The sequence below is a fragment of the Panthera leo genome, chromosome D4 (assembly GCF_018350215.1).
Source record: "Panthera leo isolate Ple1 chromosome D4, P.leo_Ple1_pat1.1, whole genome shotgun sequence".
In the NCBI taxonomy this organism is placed as follows: domain Eukaryota; kingdom Metazoa; phylum Chordata; class Mammalia; order Carnivora; family Felidae; genus Panthera; species Panthera leo.
In genome coordinates this window covers 89155501-89178751 of record NC_056691.1, presented here as the reverse complement: position 1 = coordinate 89178751, position 23251 = coordinate 89155501, and the positions used below count along the sequence as shown (strand labels likewise).

The 23251-nt window shown below is 56.4% G+C and overlaps 1 protein-coding gene across 12 annotated transcripts in view; it reads left to right on the top strand.

The window, feature by feature from the left end:
* Positions 1-23251, top strand: part of RAPGEF1 (Rap guanine nucleotide exchange factor 1) — a 131061-nt gene that overhangs the window by 84784 nt on the left and 23026 nt on the right. For 10 of the 12 annotated variants that reach the window (XM_042913089.1, XM_042913093.1, XM_042913096.1 and 7 more), the window contains 6 exons: positions 2230-2318; positions 2993-3145; positions 3618-3741; positions 4175-4358; positions 5855-6361; positions 11490-11689. In XM_042913089.1, coding sequence (XP_042769023.1) covers positions 2230-2318; positions 2993-3145; positions 3618-3741; positions 4175-4358; positions 5855-6361; positions 11490-11689 — 1257 coding nt within the window. Of the gene's footprint in view, positions 1-2229; positions 2319-2992; positions 3146-3617; positions 3742-4174; positions 4359-5854; positions 6362-11489; positions 11690-13994; positions 14154-23251 lie in introns of all 12 variants that reach the window. The other 2 variants (XM_042913099.1, XM_042913097.1) reach the window with 2 other exon arrangements.

Genomic DNA, 23251 nt, shown 5'->3' with positions numbered 1-23251 from the left:
CTGGGGGCCCCTTCTTGTTTACGATTTATTTCCAAAACATACTGTATGTCTGCCATGGGACCACCTGGAGCTATTTGCCACCAAACGTTGTATTACATTTTCTTTCCGTGCTATCATATATTCTCACGAGTTTGATTTGTATTGGCAACGTAATGGTCTGTTGCTTGGTTCTGTCATAATGGACACAATCTGTATCTAATATTAACTATTTAATTACAGAGCATTGAGTCTAATTTTATCTATTACATATAATGCTGTGATGACCATCCTTTGCAGCTTATTTTTTGCATACATCCATGACGTTTTCCTTGGGCTAAATTCTTTTTTTTTTTAATTTGTTTTAATGTTTATTTATTTTTGAGAGAGAGAGACAGAGAGACAGAGAGAGAGAGAGAGAGAGAGAACGACTGGGGGAGGGGCAGAGAGAGAGGGAGACACAGAATCTGAAACAGGCTCCAGGCTCTGAACTGTCAGCACAGAGCCCGAGGCGGGGCCCGAACCCACAAACTGTGAGATCATGACATGAGCCAAAGTCGGACGCTCAACCTACTGAGCCACCTAGGCACCCCTCCTTGGGCTAAATTCTTTTAAAAAGAGTACAGATATTTAATTTTGACACATACTGACAAATCATCCTCTAAGAAGGCTGTTCTCAAAGGACTACTCCTACCTACCGTGTCTGGAAGGTTGTTTTGTTACCATCAAAGCTGGAGAGTCCCTGATGACTATTGAGCACTGATGTTTATGTCTGTGAGTTTCCTCTTTGGTATTAGTTTTGATGTATTTGTCTTTTTCTTCTGGTTTTCATGTTTCTGACAGAATCCTTGTGCTAGGGAGGATATTAACCTTGCCTTAGCCCATGTGTTGTGATTCGTGTCTGTGGCATTTTGAGTGTGGAGAGGCTTTGCAGTCTCATTCAGGGGCATGTCGATGTTGCCCACTCACGCCCATTGCTGCCTCCTCTGTAACTTTAGAAATGGATATTCATGCTGAAATACTGAACCTTCCCCCTGCCCCCAGACGCAAACAGGTCTTACCCAGATGTCCATCAACAGGAGAACGGGTAAAGAGACGTAGGTTTGTGCATACAGTGGAGTATATAACTCCGCAACGAGAAGGACCAGATTACTCGTGCGCACGATGACGTGGGTGGTCACACTGAGCAAAAGAGAAGCAGAATAGAGACAGGGCAGGGCAGGATGGTGGTTGCCCGGAGCTGTAGCTGCTGGGGGAAGTGGCTGGTCACGGGCACAGCTTCTTTTGTGGGGGAGCAGAAGTAGTAAAAGTCGCAGTGCTGAGCGCAGCTCCACCGCGAGCAGACAAAACCATCGCGCCGGCGATTACGGCACGTGAGTGAGATCGCCCCACAAAGCCGTTCAGACAAGATGCGTGCGGGAGAGTGCATACCGTAACGGTTCCATTTATGTCAAGCTCTGGGCAAATGTAATCTGCGAAACAGAAGTAAAACCATGGTTGGGGTGGGGCAGAGGCTCTGGAGAGAGCAGCGGAAATGTTCGGTATTTTTTGAGTGGTATTTACACGGGTATTTGTGATCATCAGACCCCATCAAACTGGGGAAAATTGCATTCTAGTTGAGAAAAAAAAAAAAAAAACAAGCAGGCCCTGATCTTTCTCTCTTTTTCTGTGTAAAAAATATATTTTCCAAAGTCACGTCTCCACTGGGTAATAGGCTGTTAACTCTCTGTCGGTCAACAAAGATGCTGACCAGTCATCTCGGGATACCAGCTGCTGCCACACCCAGGGCCACCTCGCTTTGGGAAACCACCCTCCCCATGCCGGAGGTTTGCTCCTTAACATAGGCAGCGCCCTGCACGTTACAGGATGTAATTTAATGGCTTTCAGGAACTAAAGAGTAGTTCTCCCCCCACAAACTGGCTGGGAATCTGTTCTGCTGGAATGTAATTTCAGTGTTAAACTTCGTCATTTTGAGACAGCAGGGTTTGTCATTTCCCTCTTCCAAGAGGAAGTACCTTTATGTATCTTGAAACGTCTCAACACGCTATGAAGGTATTTTTTGGAGGGTAGGGGACATTTTGGGAAGTTCAGATTATCTAAATCGAACAGTACTTGCATTAACGGTGTGCGGGAAGTCTGCAGGCACAAAAAGAGGCTGGGCGGAGGACAGACAGCTGACCTGCCTTGGGGTGAAAACCGAGCAGCAAGGAGCTGTCGTAGTGCCTCATGGCTTCTCTCTTGTGTGGGGTACAGGAGCTGGTCAGACTTACCATCGAGAAGCAGGGGCATCCGTCTCCAACCAGCCCAGTGAAACCCAGTTCCCCAGCCTGCAGACCTGATGGGTGAGTTCTGACTAAACCCTCCAGCCACTGGCCACTTGGGTCTCCCCTTGAGAGAGAACGTGAGCCCCATCAGGTAGGCTGCTGGTGGCCTGTGTTGCTTTAAAGCATGTCCAGCTCGCTCACGTTTCGAAGTGTTGCCTGATCTCAGGGTTAGCGGTCAGCGTGACTCTTTCTCAGGCTGCCGCGTGAGACCACGACCCCCACCTGCGCTTTTCCGGAGCCACTTCCCTCCGTAACTGGAAAGAGCTTAGAGGGTTGGGTTTTGGGGATTGGGCTTGAGAGAACTGAGCTTCATCAAGAGAGTAAACTGCTGAGGGCAGTGTGGACAGTTTCAAGGCCTTGTAACCATTTCTGCTACAAGCTCCTAGTAAAAATATAAAACATAATAATTTGGAGCATGTCGAGAACCTTTAGACCATGTCTTCTGAGGTTTCCTCTTACAGACAAGGAAACAGATGCAGTCAGGGGTTCCTGGCCGAACTCCTGCTATTTTTGGTGATCAAACAGACTTGAAACCCCATCTGTGCCATAGAGCTCCAGGGACAGGGTCCAGGGCTCCTGCTGCTCGGCCCGGTGCCCTGCCTCGGTTCCATGGCCCGGTAACATCCTGCCCCACTCGGGACCTGCGTGTGCTCTGTAACCTTCTGTAATCCCAGGTTCTTCTCATCCTCCAGCCAGTCCGAGGTCCCCCTGACAGATCGAGAGATGGAGATTCTGAACAAGACAAGTGGCCTGTCCCAGTCAGCCGAGCTGCTTCCAGACTCTACAGATGAAGAGGTCGCGCCCCCCAAACCCCCCTTACCTGGCATTCGGGTGGTTGATAATAGGTAATTTTTTATTTTTCTGGCACCCTCTTCTATTTATGATGTAATCTGATAAATGGATGGGTAGATGAACCAAAACGAAGACGGTGCCATTAGGGTAAGAACTTGGAACCCAACCCCTCGCTCTTTAGAAGCCTTGGAATCTTGATCATCCTTGGGGAGGATCATCTGTGGAGGACGCCAGCCCGGCCCCAGGGCCCGCCCTTGCCGCACCCTCCAAGAATTCCCAGCAGCTTGCCTCTTAGCCTTCGTACGACTTACTATGGAAGGAAAAGAAAAGATGTTTCTGATTCTTGGTGTTTTGGCATTGATAGGTTTTCTTTTGGCAGCGGTGGAGTGGGACGGGAGTTAAAAGTGTTCAAAGTAGGTGTGAAGTCTCTGATAATGAAAGAATCCCACATTCTGGACCCTGACACCTTTTTAAAGAGCTTCTGTTTGGGTTTTCGGTTTGATAGGATTTCTTAATCTATTTCAGTCCTCCACCAGCATTGCCACCGAAGAAAAGACAGTCAGCTCCGTCCCCGACCCGAGTGGCCGTCGTGGCCCCCATGAGTCGGGCCACCAGTGGTTCCAGTTTGCCCGTTGGAATTAATAGGCAGGTAATGTCGCCCCATCTGGAAGGCAGAGGAAGGCTTTGGGTGTGGGAATTTGGCTCCTGAGGCGAAAAGAAACCCAGTGGTCTTCAGCCCCTGGCAGTGGGAGGACCGTTCTTTCTCTGTACGGGACCACCGGACGGGGTGGAAGTTCCCACGTGGGGGAGGAGGTCGGGGTGGGGAGGCTGGAGCCAAAGAGCGTCTCCTGCGGACATCTGAGGCTGGCCCCGGGGCCCTCGCTGGCGACACACTCCCAGCACTCGTAAAGGCTCCTTTCTCAGAAGTCACAGACGCAGCTTGTCACATCAAAGACGGGCCTTTGCAGCCGGTTTCTGAGCTTGGCAGTCTCCTCTAAGTCAGTGTACCGATTCCTCTCCCCTGGGCTCTGCCACCATTTCTCAGAAGTGACTTGGGCCTGGTTTTCATTTCTCCACACCAGGATTTTGACGTGGACTGTTACACACAGAGGCGGCTGTCAGGAGGCAGCCACTCATACGGCGGAGAATCGCCCCGCCTGTCCCCCTGCAGCAGCATGGGCAAGCTCAGCAAGTCAGACGAGCAGCTGTCCTCTCTGGACAGGGACAGCGGGCAGTGCTCCCGGAACACAAGCTGTGAAACACTAGGTGGGCTCAGCCATCTCTCACCTCTCCTGTCTCTCTGCTTCTTGGTGGCCGCTTTGGGGTCATACGGTGATGCCAGTCTTGGTCCTACGACCCTGATCTGTCTCTTTGACCGCAAGATGGGGCTGCCGGTATCTGTCTGTCCCCAGGAGGTTGAACGTTTAGATGGAACAACCATGTGAAACTGCCTGGGAGATGCTCAGATGGTGGCTGTTACTGTGGTTAATCCGTCAGTGTGTGATCTGACTCCCGTGGTCAAAATTAAGAGCCATCTGTGCTCAGAGCTATAGATGACGGGGAGAGCCCCTGACGGCTTTTGACGGACGGTGAGGGCAGGTGGGCAGCACATGCTGACCTCCCGGTCGGTGCCGAGCGCGTGCCGCGGGGGCCGGAGGAGAGTCCGAAAGGCAGCTTGGTGCCAGGGTCCGAGAGCATGAAGCTGTTCGTGTCCCGTGAGCTGGACATTTCACTTTGAGGGTTTAATCAGAAGCTTGTAGCAAGATTTCTTTTTTTTAATGTTTATTTATTTCTTTTGAGAGAGAGAGAGAGAGAGCTTGAGTGGGGAAGGGGCAGAGAGAAGGAGAGACAGACAGACGCAGGCTCCGAGCCATCAGTGCCGGGACCACGAGATAATGACCTGAGCTGAAATCAACGGTCAGACGCTTAACTGACTAAGCCCCCCAGGCGTCCCTGTGGCAAGATCTATCCCAGGACGTTACTCCCGGCATGACTGGGAGTAGTGATGGCCCAGAAGCAAGCTAACTACTCAAGTGTTAGGGAATCCGACGAACCGTCATGCATCCGCTTGGTGGAGTGATACATAGCTATGAAAAGTCAATCATGATGCATTGAGTAATGGCCAAAATCCAAGACCACTGACCTAGTCTTTTCTCAATTGGGTGTTTAAAAAATGAATCCTAGGGGGGAAAAAAAAGACATTTAAGGAAATACGTCAAATTGTAAACAGGTGATAGTTAAGTAATGCGATTGTGGATGAGTTTTATTTTCTTGATTTTGGGTTTTTTTTTTTTTTTTTTTTTGCCACATTTCCTACAGTGGTCATGCCTCTTTGTTTCTTTCTGTCTTCCTTTCTTTTTCTTTCTTTCTTCTCTTTCTTTTTCTTTCTTTCTTCTCTTTCTTTTTCTTTCTTTCTTTCTTTCTTTCTTTTTCTCTTTTCTTCCTTCCTTTCTTCTTTCTTTTCTTTTCCTTTCTTTCTTTCTTTTCTTTCTTTCTTTTCTTTCTTTCTTTCTTTCTTTCTTTCTTTCTTTCTTTCTAATTCAAACGATGGAGGCAAATAAGCAAACAGCCATCTTCCCACTCGGCTTTACTTCTGTAAGCAGGGAGAAGAATGAGGAGTATGAAATGAAGCCTAGAGATGAGACGGGGATGCTGTGTCCTCACGCTGTGATGAATGGCACCGGGTTAAGGGGAGGGTTGGATTGTTTCTTTCTGCGGGGCCTCGTGACTGACGGGTCATGTTCTTCCCGTTGTGAATGCAGATCACTATGATCCCGACTACGAATTCCTTCAGCAAGACCTCTCTAATGCAGACCAGATACCTCAGCAAGTGGCCTGTAATCTTAGCCCGTTGCCGGAGTCCTTGGGAGAGTCTGGGTCTCCGTTCCTCGGCCATCCCTTCCAGTTGTCCCCGGCACCTGGCAGCTGTCCCCAGCAAGAGGGGTCCTCAGCTCCGGGACAGCAGATGGACATGCCGCCTGCCCTCCCCGAGAAGAAGCGCAGGAGCGCGGCCTCGCAGACCACGGACAGCTCTGGCTGCAGGGTGTCCTACGAGCGACACCCCTCGCAATACGACAACATCTCTGAGGTTGACCTGCAGAACCCAGCCTCGGCCCCGTCTGTCCCCTTCACGCCCTTTGCTGCTGTTCTCCCCTTTCAGCAAGGAGGGTCCCCAGCCTCTGTCGAGTTTGTGGGTGACTTCACTGTTCCTGAATCATCGGGTGACCCGGAAAAACCGCCTCCTCTACCAGAGAAGAAAAACAAACACAGTAAGCTTTTGTCCAGCCATTGTCAGCAAGCACATTTTGTCACCTAAAACAGCGGTGTGTTTTATTTAAGCATTAGGCCGAAATCAAACCGGTGGCCTCGTGATTTCCTAAAAGATAGGGCCCGCGGCACGTGGACACTTCCAGGAGCCTTGTCTTGTCCATATTGGTGATGGTTTTCAGAGCCCGATAAGCCAACCTGTCCTTATGGCTGCTCTAAAACCTCGGGCCAAGCCTCCGCAGAGCCCGAGTGTTTGGCCAGAACACGCAGCAGCAAAGAGAGACGAGGGTCCCAGCTTCAGGACAGCATTACAGCGACATCAGGGCAAAGCAGGGTGGACATTTGAATTTAGTTAGAGCTCACCACGCCCACAGAGGGGTTTTCTGAGGATCCCCGAGAGTGTGCACAGTTGCTGTTCAGAGAGGTCCCTGGTACCCCCGCTGTCTTCTGTTTGCAGACATGAAATGTCATGTACTGACTTGGAATCTGAGGGCACCTGGTTGCAGTTGCTGAGGACGTTTCTTAGACCACATATTTTGAATAGATGATGTTCTTGGGACCCAGGGATGGAGCTGAAATTTTAGATTTTTGTATTTTCCAACTGTAAATCTGCCATCAGGTTCCTAAGTAGAGTTCTACCGGAGACTGTTTCTCTGCTAGTTCCCGTAACGTCTGCCCCGCCCTCCCCCTCTCCCCACCAGCCAGGCTCTGCTTGGCCCTTCTGCGGCACTGGCTGCCACCACGCAGATGTGTGTGTGCTCGCGTGGGCCACACAGCCCCAGGATTCCCTGGCCTCGAAGCATCCAGCAGAGGACTTCCACCAACTAGGACTTGAATCTCCCTTCCAGGTCCCAAATGAGAGCATCTGATCGGCCCCTGCTAGAATGGGACCCACTCTCAAAGGAGGGGAGACCCGGCCTGGTTACACGCGGCAAGGACGGCCCCGAGGGCAGCCGGATGGGCCTTGTCGCCCAGCTCCTTGCTGGGTGTCACCCAGCATGTGTCACGGCCTGGGTGGTGTGGTCTCCCCGCTGGAGGGACAGCTGGCCGTGCAGACTGATGAGGTCGTTCCCGCCTGTCGTTCGCTCAGGAGAAAGCAGGGCACTACCGGTGGGAGTCACCAGGGGCAGTGCTAGGAACGTCTCCCTCTACGCGAGCGGGTGTCTAGGGAGCTACTGGCCCTTCCCCTCCACCCACCTTACCTTGACTTGAGCAGCGTGCCAGTGTGCCGTCCTGGGCTCACACCGTCTCCTCTCCCTCTCTCCCCTCTCCCCTCTCTCTTCCTCCCCTCCCCTCCCCTTGTCTCCCCTCCCCTTGTCTCCCCTCCCCTTTCCATTAAATTATCCAAACCCAGAATGCAGGGTAGGATTGCATCCATGCAGACCGCGACAGATGTGTGGCGCCTGGCCACGGAGCCAGGGGCCTCACCTGCTCAGCTCTTAGAGCAGGTCAGGGCACGCAGGGGCTGTAGAGAGGAGGAGGAAAAGGAGAGTCGTCCGCTCTTGCCTTTCCAGCAGCCTCAGGTCTCCGGTGGCTGAAAATACTTTCTGTTAATTTAGACGTCTATTTTTAGGCTTTATTTCTTCTCTCGGTGTCTGTAGCACTTGTGTCTGCAAACCTTTAAAAACTAGGAGCTTAAGGTGTGGCATACCCGGGTTAAGGCTTCCCGCACTGTCGTATTTAGTCCTTACGCCCTGGTCAGGCAGTGATGTTGGCGCCCGTTTTATAGATGAAGAAATAGGAGCGCAGGGGGACTAAGCCTTGCCAGGATCACCTGGCAAGTGGGTGGCAGAGGGGGTTCAGAGCAGGCCTGTGTTTGCCCGGCACAGCGCACGCACTGCCTCCCACGCTAAGAAGGAGAGCGTCCGGCCCTCCTTTGTGGAGACCGTATGGGTTTCAGCAGTGACCCCTAGGCAGCTGGGAGTCGTTTCTGTGCCCTGTGAAAGGACCCCAAACCTGAGGCACAGCCCTCGTCTCCAGTCCGCTCCTCACTCCCTGAGGGGACCCTTGAGGCGTTCCAGGCTTTGCCCCAGTGGAAAACTTGCACAGTTGCTTTGAGAGAAAAAGGAGATCGACATCATCCCTTATATGTGATTAATGCTGGACGAGCTCATACACACGCAGTCCTGGTGTCACAGTGTCCTCCTCCTTTGGGTGGCACTGACATCCTTAGGGTCCTCGGCCCCTCGTGCTGAGGGCAGCCCCACGAGCCCCTTGTGCCCGACAGGCTTCCTAATCACTGCCCTGGGTGCCCGCGGGGAGCACCAGCCTGCGAGCGTCCCCAGTGATGCCGCTGCCCCCTTCTCTGAGCTCTTGGGCTGCTTTTGAAACGGACCCCTCTTCCTCATTCCTCCGGTCGTGAGCCTCACTGCTGTTTCTCTGCTTGGTTAGCCGGTCCCTGCGAGGACTTCGTCAGTTCAGGTCTTGTGGAAGCTTCCCGTCTGAGTCCGCCACAGAGGGTTGTGTGCAGCCTTTGTAGGGGGGACTCGGTAGGCATGTGGGGTCCCCTTCAGAGGCTTGCGTCTTCCTCTGGGGCCTCATGGTGTTGGTGCCGCATGGAAGGAGAGCCTCACGGGGCTCAAGGGGGACAGCGAGGTGCGCTTGTGGCAGCTGTCCCCTCCGGGCGAGACTGCCTTTACGTACTGCGTTTTACAGCCACGCTCTGCTCAGTGCTTGTCGGAGCGAAGGCCCTTATACCGCTTCTTTTCAATCCCCCTTTTGGTGAAGGACATCAGAAAGACATCCCCCGAGAGAGGCATTCCCTACCTACCCTCAATGTGGAGACTATTTGAAAACACAGAATTAAGCCCTGCAAAATTGTCCTGGCCACTTTTTCTTGGTATCTAGCGGGTGCTCATAGCGCTTGTGACATGACCCAAGAGGACAGCACCCAGCTCCAGATGGTGCCTTCGCTGGCATCCCCGTGCCTGCCACACACGCACCTAAGTTCCCTTGCTTCCAAACCTGGGCCCTTTTCCTTCCCAGCTCCCGTCGTCACCGGTTCCCCCCTGGCGCGTGCACAGCGGCCCCGTAAGTACTTCGATCGGCCCTCGTTCCTAACTCGTGAATCAAGGAGGCATAACAGCACCTGCCCTTCAGCCATGGGCGTGTTGGTGTTGGCCGCGGATCCCCTGCTCTCAGGAGCTTCCTCCGCTGCCGAGAGAAGAGAAAGGCAGTACTGCATTCCGGGCCGGCCTTGACCCAGACTTTGCCACGGGGAGCGTCACGTGGAGGTTCTAGTCCCACAGAGAGACGGGGATCAGAGAAGGCCTTCCTGAGGATGCCAGAGGGCTGGACACAGGTCCAGACGGTCGCTTTCCCGAACCCGTGGAGTCTTCAGAAGGGCCTGGCTCTGGAGGTGGGGCTCGGATCACCCGAAAAGTCAGGAGCGAGGCGCATACTGATGCTCGCACCCGAGGGCCGAGGCCTCTGCGCCTGCCTCAGGAGAGGGTGCCTGTGAGGACGGGTCCCTGAGACGTCTCGCCTCCCCGCGTGGGTGAGGCCCCTGCTGGCATCCGCTGCCGGGGCCGCTCCGGTGATGCCGCACGGCTCAGGCGAGGGAGCCTGTCCCTGGGCGGCCGCGCAGCTACGGGCTGTGCCACCGTGAGGCGGCCGCTTGGTGGCAGGTGGCAGGGCGGCAAGGGCCGGGGTTTCTGGAAGGATGTTTAGGGAGGAGAGGACGCACGTGTTTGAATTCAAACACGTCTTTCTTTGCCGTTTGTCTCTCGCCCGAGAACGTTCTGTGGCCTCCGGGCTGGAAGGGGGGAACGGAGTTTAGCGGCTGTTACTTGTTTGCCCAGTGGGTGCGTTACAAGACCCACCCCGGGGCCGCCGCCTGGTTTAGCAGGGACTCAGCCGGGACGGAGGACACGTGTTTCCTTCTCTCATTCATTCTACAAATATCTGTGGACACCTGCGGCGTGTCACGTGCTGACGATGCAGCCGTGGACCCGGCGGACCCTTATGGTCCCTGCCCTCCAGGGGCTTCAACTCGAGTGGGAGGCAGCCCTGTTACATCAGCTTTAAAAGTGTATCCCACATCAAACCACTCTCCCCGCCTCCGCCCACACCGCAGTCTTTCGCCCGAACCACCACAGGGGCCCCGCGTTGTTTTCTCAAGACAAAGCGGCCGTGGGCAGGCCCCGAGGGGAGCCCTTGTTGGTCCTCGCCCCGCGGCATCCCTGCCCCTTTCCCACAGCCTCTCGTGACCCCCCAGGCGACTGCCTCGCTCTTTCCAGTCTCCCCTTGCTGGCTCTGCTCTGCTCACCGCACCCTGGGCCCGGCCTCGGCCTTTGCTGGCCTGCAGGCTCGGTGCAGAAGTCCTTCACGTGGCTCATCCGTGCTCGGGAGAAGCGCCCGCCACCAGCCCGCTCTGCTGTCCACCCCCGGGCGCCTCTCTCCCGGTCTGTCTCCTGCCTTGTGGGAGGGTGTAGGCCTCAGGTGGGCAGAGGACTTGTTTGCCGGCCCCTGTGAGGCCCCGGCAGCTGAGCCGGTGCCCGACGCGTTGGTGCTCGTGGGACAGTCCCGCAGACAGCTCGGGACACGCTGTGGGAAGGGCTGAGCGGCCACAAGGGGGAGAAGGTGGGGCTGCCGGGCGAGTGGCTGGCGAGGAGCCCCTGGGGACGCCGAGCCACGAGCGAGGGAGGAATGTGCCCGGCAGGACTGGGAAGAGCAGGGAACAGCATGTGCACACGTCCCGGGTGTCCCAGGTGCGGGAGGAGGAGTGTGTACCTGGGTGGGGAGAGAGTGGGAACGGGGCCGGAGACCCCCAGGGCTTGTCGGCGGGGAGGTGGGGGCCCCAAGATGCTTTTTTAAAAAGAGGCTTTATTTCTTAGAGCTCGGCGACACTGAGCGGGAAGTACAGGGAGTTCCCGCGTGTCCCTGCCCCCACACGCCCGGCCTCCCCGCTGTCACCGGCTCCACCGGAGCGCCCCGCGTGGGTCGCCCGGCCCGCAGGGTCGCGCCGGCCTCGGCCCGAGCCGCGGTTTCCGTAGGGCTCCCTCCTGTTGTGTCTCCAAAGCTCCCGGCCTGGTGTGGCGGGCCCGCGGGGACGGGTCGGGGTGCGGAGGGGGCGCGCTGGTGGGGGACCCCCGCTCACGGCCAGGGCCCCGCCCGCTCTCCGTCTCGCAGTGCTGGCCTACATGCAGCTGCTGGAGGACTACTCGGAGCCGCAGCCGTCCGTGTTCTACCAGACGCCGCAGAACGAGCACATCTACCAGCAGAAGAACAAGCTCCTCATGGAGGTGTACGGCTTCAACGACTCCTTCAGCGCCGAGGCCCCGCAGGAGCTGGCCCCGCCCCCCGCCCTGCCCCCCAAGCAGCGGCAGCTGGTAAGCCGCGCTCTGCTTCCGGGGCCCGGGCCGCCGTGCGTGCCGTGCGTGCCGTGCGTGCCGCGCCGGGTGCCACGGGGCGCTCTCGCTTCCTCCGGGCCGGCTCGCGCGCCCGCTCCTCGGCCTCCCCGCCCCGGGGGTGGTGGCGCCCTCGCTTCCGTCGCCGCGCCTGCAGCTGGGCCTGGCTCGTGCTCAGAATGTTTGCTTTCTCTGCCGACGGTCTCTTGTGTTTTTTCCTCTCTTCTTTGGCTCCACTATAGACCTCCCAGAAAGGAGGGACTCCATCAAAGCACAGGGCATGGTCTGTGCACGGCCATCTGTGAACTTGATTTACATAATGGCCTCGCTACACGGGGTGACTTACACCCCACCCTGGCCACGGATGGCCCCGTGGAAACAAGCCCTATTGAAGCACGACGGCCGTAAACAGAGCCGTTCTGTGTCCCAAGCACGGTGCCCCTCCTCCCCTGAAAACACTCCTGTGTGAGGATTCCCTGTAGGTAACGGAGCCCCAGTCGGCGCAGAAGGCCGGCTGTGCTGCGTGGGCAGCATGTGAGATTCCGGGACCGGGGGCGGGGGGGGGGGGGTGTGCCTGCTGCCCGCCTCTGAACCCTGTTTTCCCTGCTGCCGGTTTGCTAACCGCGTGGACTGTGGTCAGGTTGTAGAATCCAGGCATCTCATCCGGCCGTGCTTTCTGGGAGGAGTGCACCTCCGAAGGGGATTCTCGTTCAGAGCTGCACGTGCCGTTTTGGTCATGGGCTGGCCAGCCTGGTGGTGTTTCCGCCGCAGAGGTGACCGGCTAGCTGGCCATCTTTCGTCCGTCCTGAGGGGACACAAAGGTGCCACCCTTCCCTTGCTGGGAGGCAACTGCTGACTGGACAACCAAGGTCCCCAGGTTACTCCCCGAGCCCCCGCCCGCAGGGTCCCTGAGCCCACGTTCAGTGAGCTCAGGGGCCGACAGGGCAGGAGCATGCCTAGCCTCCTGGGAGACAGCCCGGTCTGTCAGAGGAAAGGCAGCACCCGCCCTGGGTTCTTGGTCTGCCACTGTCTAGCCGTGTCTCACGACTCAGACTCAGGGTCTCGGTCCTTCACCCACCCTGCCCACCCCCACGAACACCTGAATGTGCCCCAATGTGAATCTGAATTACTCTGAAAACGTTTCAAAGAGGGATCTTTACCATGGAAATAGAAATGCCTGCCGCAGGGACCCCTAACCTAAAATGTTTGGTTGAGCAGCCGAACCAGATTTCATGGAGATCTGAGACAGTCTCGGCCCCTCCTGCCAGTGTCCACAGGTGCCCCTTGGCATCTTCTCCGCACCGTGGAGCCCACAGGCTTCACACACATCCCTAGTGAGCACGCTTGGAACCAGAGCCCGTCTGGGAGCGCCCGCGGAGCACCTCACCATGCTGGCAGGGCAGACGCTCGGCTGAACGCCTCCCTGTGTCAGCACTGGGGCTTCTGTCTGGTTTCCCATGATCCTCTCCACAGCCTCTATCACCCCCGTGTTAAGTAAACTGAGGCTGAGAAAGCCAGAGTGACTTAACTGGAGCCTACCCACTGCTGGAAGTAGAAGGTGCGGGGACCGAGCCCAACTCTGGCTGAGGCCCCGACACGGCATGTGACGTGCCCTGTGCCGGCTGCTTGGCGTGCCCGCTCTCAAACGCAGGTGCAGGAGGACTCTCTCCGTTTTACCAGCAAAACAGTAGCGATCGCTGTGCCCGTCAGCCCACGTACAGTGTGGCAGGCACAGTTGAGTGCCTGACACATACGTGGTCCCAGACAGCGTTGTCCCCGCTTTACAGATGATGAACCTGAGGCACAGAGAGCTTTAAATAATGCCCAAGGCCAAGCAGGGCACGAACAGTGAGGCCCAGGTTCAGAGCCGGATGGCCTGGTCCCAGGAGTGCACGGGCTCCGCTGGAGCATGACGACTGCCGGGGCTGCTCCCACGGAGGAGGAAGAGGTCCTGAGTAGTAAGTGGAAGAAACGGGATTCAGAGCCGGGTCCGCGGGGCTCCAGGCCCTCTTGGCCCCCTTGCGCCTTACAACCACTTCCAGCGGATGCGACTTGTACGAAAGTTCGCTTTTTAAATCTGTCACGAGGAGGTGAAGGAGGGCACCCTCTCGTCCGGGTAGCCCTCGGCAGGCGTCTTTGATTCCTAAGCTGAGCCGAGAAGCCGTCCCTCTCCAGAGTGTCCGAGCAGACTTAGGTAGCAGCCTAGGTATGCTTCTCGTATATCTGCCTGACCGTTCTCTGCTTTTCTCCCTCCTTCCCTGTCTTCTCTCTCGTCCCTTCTGTCCAGCAGGCCTCCTATGCTGCTTCTTCCTTCTCCTCTGTCTCCTACTGTGTCCAGCAAACTAAAGTGGCCTTCACCCCCGAGGACGGCAGTGCCACTCAGGGCATCAGTGTGTCCGTCTCTAACTCCTTTCTCAGCCGGCACGGCAACTTGCCCGTGCCCTCGGTGAGTCGCTCCCCGCTGCTCTTTCTCGGAAACGTGAGTGCGATCTTTCGTTTGTCGCCTGTGCCTGCTGATGTGTGTGTTGCCACCCAGGCCGGACTCTGTCCTCCTGCAGACCCTGCACAAGGGGGAAGGGGCGTGCGCGGTTGGCTCTCTGGGGCCTGAGGACTGTGTGAAGTGTTGGGGTGGGCGAGGTGGGGGTGGGGATGGGGGAACGTTGGCAGCCCCGCTCTGAGCCTCACTGCTCAGGCGTAAACTGGCAGAGTGTTTTGGCCTTTTTATTTTGATCTCCCTTGGGCCTTGGGTCAGCCCTGTAAGTGTTCTGTGTTGAAGAAGAAATAGTCTTTGCACAGGAAGCAAGGCCAGAGAGAGCAGGCTTCATCAGGCTGTGACGGAGTTTGAGTCTGAGTCTGGGGGCCCTGTGTGACAGGCCATTCCAGAACTCAGTGGCCTAAAATGACGGTAACCACTTGGCATTGCTTAGGACACAGGTCAGTAGGCTGACTGCTGATCTGATTTTGGCTGACCTGGCTAACCTCTCCGGAACCTCAGCCAGGACCGCGGGCTGATTTGTGGTCCTCATGACCCACTAGCCTCCGTGAGGCTAGCCCGGGCTTGCTCCTGTGGCAGCTGGCGGGGCTCCAAGGGAGGAAACGGAAGCATGCGAGGTATCTTAAGGCCTAGGCTCGGAATTGGCACCCTGTCACTTTCTTGCATTCTCTTGGTTGAATCACGGGGCCGGTCTGGTTTCGGGGAGTCGGGAGGTACACTCGGCCTCTTGCAGGGGGCGGGGGGGGGGGTGTTCCAGCAGACCATGTTGCAGAGGGACAGACGTGGACAAAGGAGGGGAATGGGTGCAGCCATTGCTGTGAACGATTTACTTCTGAAACTTAGGGGACACTAACACTGGAGGAGGCACGTCTGTTGTCTTTTGCTGGAATCTGCATCTGTCCAGGAACCGAAATAGCTACCGTTCTCCCTTTAATTTGTTGAAATGGGACTGAGCAGCAGGGATAGAACACGGACAGGGTTTCATCTGGGTCCTCCTTAAAATCAGTTCTGCCTTTGGGTAATTTACCTACTCTTCTTGGCCTCCACTTCTTTCCATTGAGGTTATGCTTTTACTTGTCTCTGATTTTGTGATTGTAGGGAGTAAGTAAAATCATAGGAAACTGCCAGGCACATGGTAAGCTTAGAAATGTACTATCATAGCGCTTGCTCTCAGAGCTCTGGATTCTAGTCTCCGCTCTGTCCTAATCCTGTGCATGAGGGCTTGGACAGATGACTTAACCTCATGGTCAACCCAAATGGACTTCCTTTTCCCTCTAAAACCAGTGAGGTTGACCTGGTGACTCTCAGAGAGAGACCTACCGAAGCTCAGGTTCCCAGTGTGGTCCTGTCTGGTTTCCGTCTTTGGGAACCACCTATCCAGGGCCCGGGTCGAGATGGTCCTGCCTGCGGTGAGGAATGCACTCTTCTTTTGGGTGCTGGGGCCTAACTCTTGAGAGCCCTCGGCGGCCCTGTGCTTGCTATGGAAAGGCCACACGGCCTCCCTGCCTACTCCCGGCCCTGCCCTGGCACACAGACGCCCTCTGTTTCCTCAGCAGGCACTTCTGGTGAGTTTCTTTCACAAATCGTGCAGAACTTGGCCTTTAGACAATCCAGCTCTTGACCGTTTTTTCCCCTCTGTGAACAGAAGGAAAGTGTGAGTTATCCTAAGAAAGTGTCCACAATGTCCCTTTTGAATGGTTTGGGCTTAGGGGGCTGTCAGTGAGCTGCTCTGTTTACTCCGGAGTTGATGAAAGTTTGAGGGCATTTTAATGAAGCCTGGGCTTGAGTATGTCCCAGTTTCCAGCCCCGGGACGTAGGGGAGTCCCCAGACACCTCGCATCAGAAAGACCACATTCTGCGGACCAACTCCGCAGCAGAACCCAAGGGAATGAACTACTAAAGGTGCTTTATTTCAGAAAGGGAAGTTCCCCACCCCACCTCCCGCCTCCAGAGCTGTTAGTAATGGCCTGAAGGTTTGGAACGTTTGACATCTGGCACGCTGACCCCCTCCCCCCCAAAGTGGTGGTGTATTGCAAGGCCAACATCTTTGTGTATTTCCTACTTGCCTTCTGAGATGAGCCCAAGTGGAGGGCTTTGGGTGGCTCTCAGAGAGGCCCGTTATTCCCAAATCTCCTCGTTCTGTCTCTCCTGGGCCTCTGTCGTCAGTCCACCACAGAATTCTGAAGGGACGCCATTTAGGGGTACAGCAGTTGTCAAACCTGAAGACCCCTCACCCTGTCAGCGACCTGTTACTCCTACCAGAAGATTCTTGAATTGGAGCAGGACGGCTGCATTGACCAAGCGTAATTGAGACGGAGGCTGAAAAAGCCTCTTGTTCGCTCTTCCTGGTGTTCCGGGTTGAGTTTAATTCAGCGAGCGCAGGGATTCTCCTCGTGCAGGGATCCGTAGCGGCTCAGAGGCCCTGTCACCCTCGACGAGCGCTTGCCTTTCGGTGGGCAGAGTACAAGCATGGAAGAGGCTCATGCTGAGGCAGGGTGTGCGTAAGCCCGGTAGAGTCACAGGCTGTCGTGGGAACCGTCGGGGCCGTGGAGCCGGGACAAGGACAGACAGAGCCTCCTGGGAAAGGTGGCACTGGGGCCGTCGTCTGAAGGACAGTTAGGATTTCCGGGAGATAAAGGGCAAAGGTCAGGGAAAACAAGTCCAAGATGTTCCACGCCACGGATGTTCTATCCTGCCTGGAAGGTGGGGGCCTCCCGTGCATGCTGGAAGGTCGCCGCAGGTGTAAGCGCTCAAGGAGTGAGGTGAGGGGGCAGCTGGCTGAAGGGTCGTGAGCGAGCCGGCCCTCCCACATGTGCTTAGCGTCGGCACACCTTCACTGAAACGGACCTTCTCCCCCGAGGCTCCTTCCTGAGCATGGCCCTTGGGGGCCAGGCCAGGGGGTGCGCACACTCTTCCTGGCATCTTCCACTGTGTCTGCCCAGCTCTCGTCCCACAGAAGCCTTCGCTCGCAGTCCACAGACTTCCCGTCCTGCCCAGCTCGTGCTGCGTCCTGAAACTTGGACATCTACCCAGACAGGCATGTGGTCTCTGGGCTGTTAGATAGAGGAAGGTGCTCAGGGATATGAGGAGTGAGCGAGTGAGAGCCAGGAAGGATGTGGAGAGCCAGGCGCAGGGAGGCCGGGTCTCCGTTCCTGATAGGACTCCGCCGGGCCTTGGCAATGTAGCTGGCCCCGGAAGCCACTTCAGTGAGGTGCCTTCCTACAGACGGCTCTCTGACCTGATAGTGGGGTCCTCCCTTTCTGTCCCCAGAGTCTCTCTCGGTTACTGGTACCCCCCCAGGCTGCCTGCCACGTCCTCCCTGCAGCCCCACCATGCTGGCCGCCCGCCTTCCGCCTCCGCTCCAGTTCCGGTCCTTCCGGCGGCAGCCCTCCCCGCTCTGCACTGAATCCCCAGGTCCCTTCTCTCTGGCTTGCTTCGGCTTTGCTTCTGAACGCTGGTCTTGTGACTCTAAAAAGGATCTTAAAAGTTGGATCGGGTCTATATGCACTTGACCCTCGACCAGGGTGTTGAAAACCTCCCAGCAGCCATCAGGGTTGCCAGTGCCCTTCAGGGGTTGAAATGTTGACGTCACAACAGTCACCTTCCTCCACCCCCAGACTGGCTTCTGGTGCAGCCCTTCTTCGCTGACTGCAAGGCGCAGGTATTTTACTACCCCTAGAAGATGGACTCAGGTGCTGGGAATGTGTTGAAATGCTTCTTTACCGTCTTGGCTTCCAGAATGATTCTGGAAGTAAAACTGCTGGAAGACCCGGGTTTTGAGAAGAACTTGAGAGGGACCCATGATAACTGTCATTTATTTGAAACATTTTTAGGGTAAGAACATCCAGTGCGTATCATCTCTAAGACTTCAGCGAAAAAGGACGGGGGAGGGTGGGCAGAGCAGCTGGTGTCCCGTCCTGGGCAGAGGACACTCAGATTCTCTGAGGTGTCAAACCCAGGTTTTTGCACGTCAGCACAAATGCTTTCACTGGAAGGCCTGCTTCGTAGACCGTGTTCCTCTGCCGTGACTTCCCCTCACAGTGAGACGGCAAGGGCCCACTCCCTGAGACACGTGGAGGCCCCTGAAGTCCCACGAGTGCCTCTGTCACTCGCCTTTTCTGCCCTAAACGGCAGCCCAGCGGCTGTCACAGAGACCGTGGGCTGAAAGAGCTGTCTGGCGAGCAGACAGGAAGTGAAAGTGCAGAGGACAGACGGGGGGGTGGGGAGGGGGGGGGGGGAGAGTGGCCGGGAGCTCAGGCTTGCTGGGCTGGGCCAGGTGTGTGCCTCGTGCTGGAAGAGAGAAGTCCCTGTCTTCCTCGCCTCTGTGCCTTGCCGCTTCCTGATGTTGACTTACCTCTGTGCTTTCCTGACCTGCGTAGACCTCCCTCACTTTGAGAGACGAGAGCGGGGGAGGGGGTGGGCGACGCTGGCGGCCCAGGGACGGGGGTACCTCTCCGAGCTCCAGCTGTCCTGGCTGGGGCTCCGTTCCGCTGGCCTGCCAGACGCCAGGCTCTCCCTCAGAGTGGCCCAGCACCGCCGTCACAGGGAGAGCCAGGCCTCTTGGTCGCATGGTCCTTCCTGGCCTGCGGAGGCTCTGGGGCCTGTCGGGGTTTCACACCCCGGAAGTCGTGGGCTCGTACACTGCCCCGTTCTTGGGGGCCGTACCGCCGAGTAGGGTCCTCAAGGTGCAAGTGCGGGCGCCTCGCCAGACCCGGACTCGTCCCCCTGGGATTAGGAAGCAGACCCCACAGGCCCAGCCAAGCCCCTCCGCCCCCATCCTTGTCTCGGAACGTTTCCACCGTCCCCGAGCTGCCCAGGCAGGAAGTGAGGAGCTGGCTTTCCTCCCCTGCCACACGCGCGCCACGTTGACCTGTGACGTGCCCCGCCGCTCACCAAGCCCTGCTGTGCGTCCTAGCCTGGGCCCTGAGCCCCTCGCCTCCAGCCCTGTCGCTGCTTCCCTCTCCCCGCCTCCTGCACGGCCGCTGTGGCCTCCCCACCGGCCTTCCTGCCGCCGTGCCCCCTTCTCGCTGGCCAGATTGCAGTGTCCCCTTATCACTGCAGAGCCTTCTGAGGCCTCGCCAGCTACTAGTGCCCACCTGTCCCCTGCCCACGCCCTGTGCTCCCTCCGCCTTCTCCAGGCGCCGACTCCCTGGCTCTCCTGCACATCCTTCCTTCTGTCATGTGTCCCACCCTTCCTGGTGGCGCCCGTCACCTTCCCCACCTTGTTTTTCCTTACTCACGGGGTGGACCCGAGCGTGCCGCCTCCGGATCAGTGGGCCGCCCTTTCCTCTTCAGTGACGGGAGCCCCGAATTGTGAAGGTTAAAGGCAGAGCACATGTGGAGCGAGAAATGTAGTGAAAGGCACACAACCAGTGTTTAACAAAAAGGGAGGCATCATAGTAACGTTTATTACCACACTGGGAAATTCTTTCTTTCTTCTGTAAGGCTCAAGTTCTTTTTTCTTAAGGTCACAAATCCTCTGAGGCTGGGGCCGGGCTTGTCACGTGCTTGCAGCCTTGGTACGTAGCTCAGGGCCGAGCCAGCAAGCAGCGGGTGCTCTGTGACGCCAGACTGACCAGGAGGGTGTTCATTCACCCAAAGGCAGGGAGCAGGGAGGCGCGCGGTCCTCTCCGCCCGCCATTGCGCCCACGTTCCCGCTCCCCGCGTTTCGTCGTGACAGCCAGGTGTCGGCTCACCACAGTAGCCTCTCCGCTTGTATGCGTCAGACACGCCGGTCCCACGCTGTGGCCGAAAACCCCGTTTCTTCCTCATTTTCCTTCCTGCTAACCCAGAACGCCCTGGCTGCTGTCTGTTGGGCCCGAGACCAGAACTTGGGGATCCTCAGCCTTGGAGACTTGCCGAAGCAGCCACTGCGACTCAGCCACTTCTGCTCCTCTCTTTCAAGACTTCCTGCTGCTGTTTTGCCAGCGCTCATGGCATTTTGGATGGTCATTGCTCTTGGACCAGCTTCAGACCCAAGAATTGGCGATAGCCCCTCGCTGCAGCTGTGCCCCTGACTCCGTCCATGACTGTCCAGCTGGCCGGGTGTCAGAAGGACCCCGTTGGTCCTTGCGAGGGTCCCGTGGCGACCTGAACCCCAAGGGTGCTGTCCGTGCACACGGACCCTCACCCGTTTCAGCCCGCTTGTCCACTTGTGAGGGTCCCTTTCCCACGGCTCTGGGAGGGAGTGCTCGCTCCACTCTGGAGACGGGGAGACCGGGCTAGAGAAGCTGCCCATGTCATTTGTTCAGAGTCTTTGGTGAGAGCTGAAGCTAGGATCCAGATCCCCACTGTCAGTTGCCAATAACCAACGGCGACCCGGGAAGGCTGTGTGAAAGGAAAGGCCCGCACGTAGGCTGGACATCGAGAGGAGTGCTGCCCCTCGTGTTCTGACACTTCACACGCTGTAGCCGCAGGCTCTAAACAGAGTTCTAAGAACGAGTCTAAAGTAGAGCCCCTGGCATGCCGTTTAAATCCAAACCGGGTAAAAATAGTTGTCAGATTTCTAGAACAGAAGTAAAGTAATTTTTGAGTCTGTATTAAATCCTTCTATAAAGCGTTGATGCTCTTAACGTTTAGTGCACATACAGAGCGTCCTAAAACGTATTCGAGGTTTTTGCAAGAACGCAATTAGGCGAGAGACCATTGGCTTCGAAACCAGTGGTGTTCAAGGAAGATCTTGTGATTCAGATTGCAAAAATGTCACGTGACAAGAAATGCAATACGTTTCTACCTTTGCACCCATCCTACCGAAAATTCTCCTACGCAAAGCATTCTTGGGGTTTTATTCTTTACATCCTTTGTTATAAAATACTAATTAGAATTCTCAAATGGTTTTTAAAACTAGATTCCACCAAGAAGTTTATTCAAGAAGAGAGAAGATATTTTGGGGGTCCACTGTGCTGCCGCTGTCCCTTTCTTTGCTAAGATGCACGTGGCCCCAGCACCCACGCCAAGGTGCCTCTCCGTGCCACGAGCAGGCGGTGGTGGCCTCGGCCTCAGAACCCGCCTTCTGACACAAAGGCATCAAAGAAGGAAGTCGCTTCTGGGCCTAAGGGAGACCCGAAAAAGGGCTTTGGCAAATAGGTAGTTGATGGGGGAACAGGAAGGAGAGAGGAGACGCGTGCAGCGGTCCCCCTCCCAGTGTGCCTCACGGAGTGACGATGAATGTTATCAAGGGTCCTTCCTGGGGACCTTCCATCCCTTAGGAGCCGAGTCGTCGGACGTGCTTGCCCGCAGGAGATCCGTCCCCCGGAGATGGCGGGGGTTGTCGTGCGGCGGCTACGAGCTGGACTTCCCTCCAAGAGGAACAGCGTAGCCCCGTGCTGTGTTGGTTGCGTTCACACTCACAGTCTCTGGTTTCAGGGAAGTGTGAGCCCAGGACCGGTGCTGAGCTGCGGGGTTCCCAGTGACTCTGCGTACGGGAAGGAGGCCCAAGCCACGCTAGAACAGCAGCCTCCCTGGAGTGTGTTTTCTCACAAATGATGGATAAGAATTTAAGCCTGAAAACCAGCTGTCCAATAGCTTATCTGTGTTGGTGAGCAGCGTCCAGAAACACTGAAGTCATAAGCCTCGCTCGAGCCAAGAGTGTGCAGTAATGACCAATCTCTGGCAACTTCTGTCCTTCCCAGACGCTTTACGACAGTGAGTCCATTCGCTCGGATGATTGCGTCTCCCTGACTGGTGGAGTTGCGAGTTCTCCAGAGCTTGGGGCGCAGGTCACCGTGGAAACGCAGAGCCATCGAGGCCCTCGGGCCTGTGGCCGTAGCCCTCAGCCGCTGGCACCCTCTCTGCCGCCTCCGGCACCCTCGTTCTTCCTGATAATCAGGGGAAGTAAATGGAATGTCTGTTACAGCGAGGAGCCAGAAGTTTCCTTTTGAAGATCTCTTCTCCTGCTTTCTTGCCAGCACAGCACAGGGCTCCTCCCCAGTCATGGTTCACGCCAAGACTCTGCTGGAGATAAAGTGTCATTGAAAACTGCATGCCTGGCCAGCTTTGGGTGGCTTTGCTTCTTAGCGTGTGAATGGCCTGTTAACATGTACGGTCGTCAACCTCCACCGTTTTTTCCACCCGGAAGACTCTTGGTGGTTCTTTCGAGTGTATGTTTTCAGAACGGGTGGCCACTTCCCGCGTCTCCCGTCTCTGTGAGGGCAGATGTTATCTCTGCATCCCTGGCTCGTATATCGGGCCTCGGCTCACTGCCTTTTGCATGCTGGTCATCGCAAAAACACTTAGCCGAGGAGATTTCCCAGCGAGTTAGGAGGCTGTATCCTGCGGAGCCGTGGGATGACAGGGTGGGGCCTGTCACATGCCCAGAACCCTCGCTGACAGTGAGATGCCCCACACGTCTCTCAGGAGCCAAGCCGTGTGTTATCGGGTGCGTAGCCTGCACTCTCAGCCCGTTTCTCCGTCTTTGTGACAAGGATCGTAACAGCCCTTGGTGTAGATTAAATGAGAGGATTCGTGCAAAACCCTTAGCACCTCACTGACCAGCAGGCATCGTCATCCCCAGACGGGTTTTGCTGGCACTCTGACAAATTGTGACCGAGGCTGATGGCAGGGACCAGGCAGCCCCTCCTAACTGCTTTCTTTTGCAGGAACTTGGCTCTGGCACGCCTAGATCTTCTGCAGAAATCTGCCGTCTCCAGACAGGCAGCCCCCCTCCTGGCATAAAATCTCAGCCCAAACAGTCTTACTCTGGCTATAAATAAAAATTCCTGCTACAGAGAAAGCAGCAACTCTCTGTCAGAGGCAAAGCCAGGCACCAGCCAGGTCCTAGAATAAACTCCAGGCAGGGGCGAAGTGGTGTTTCTGCTCTGTGGCCAGCCTGCCTTTCTCCTGCCCGTACGAAAAATGTGGCCTCAGAGGGCCTGGAGAGAACTCTCTGGGGGATCCGTGGAGGCAGAGCTTGGGGGGAAATGGTGTAAGGATGAGCCCCCAAGTGCCCTCCCTTCCAGAGTTGCCGGAGGGGCACTGCGGGGAGGGGCACCGAGGGCGCTTCCCCACTGGAAGGTATTTTTCAAGTTTGGCTCTTGTCCCAGCAGGACTGC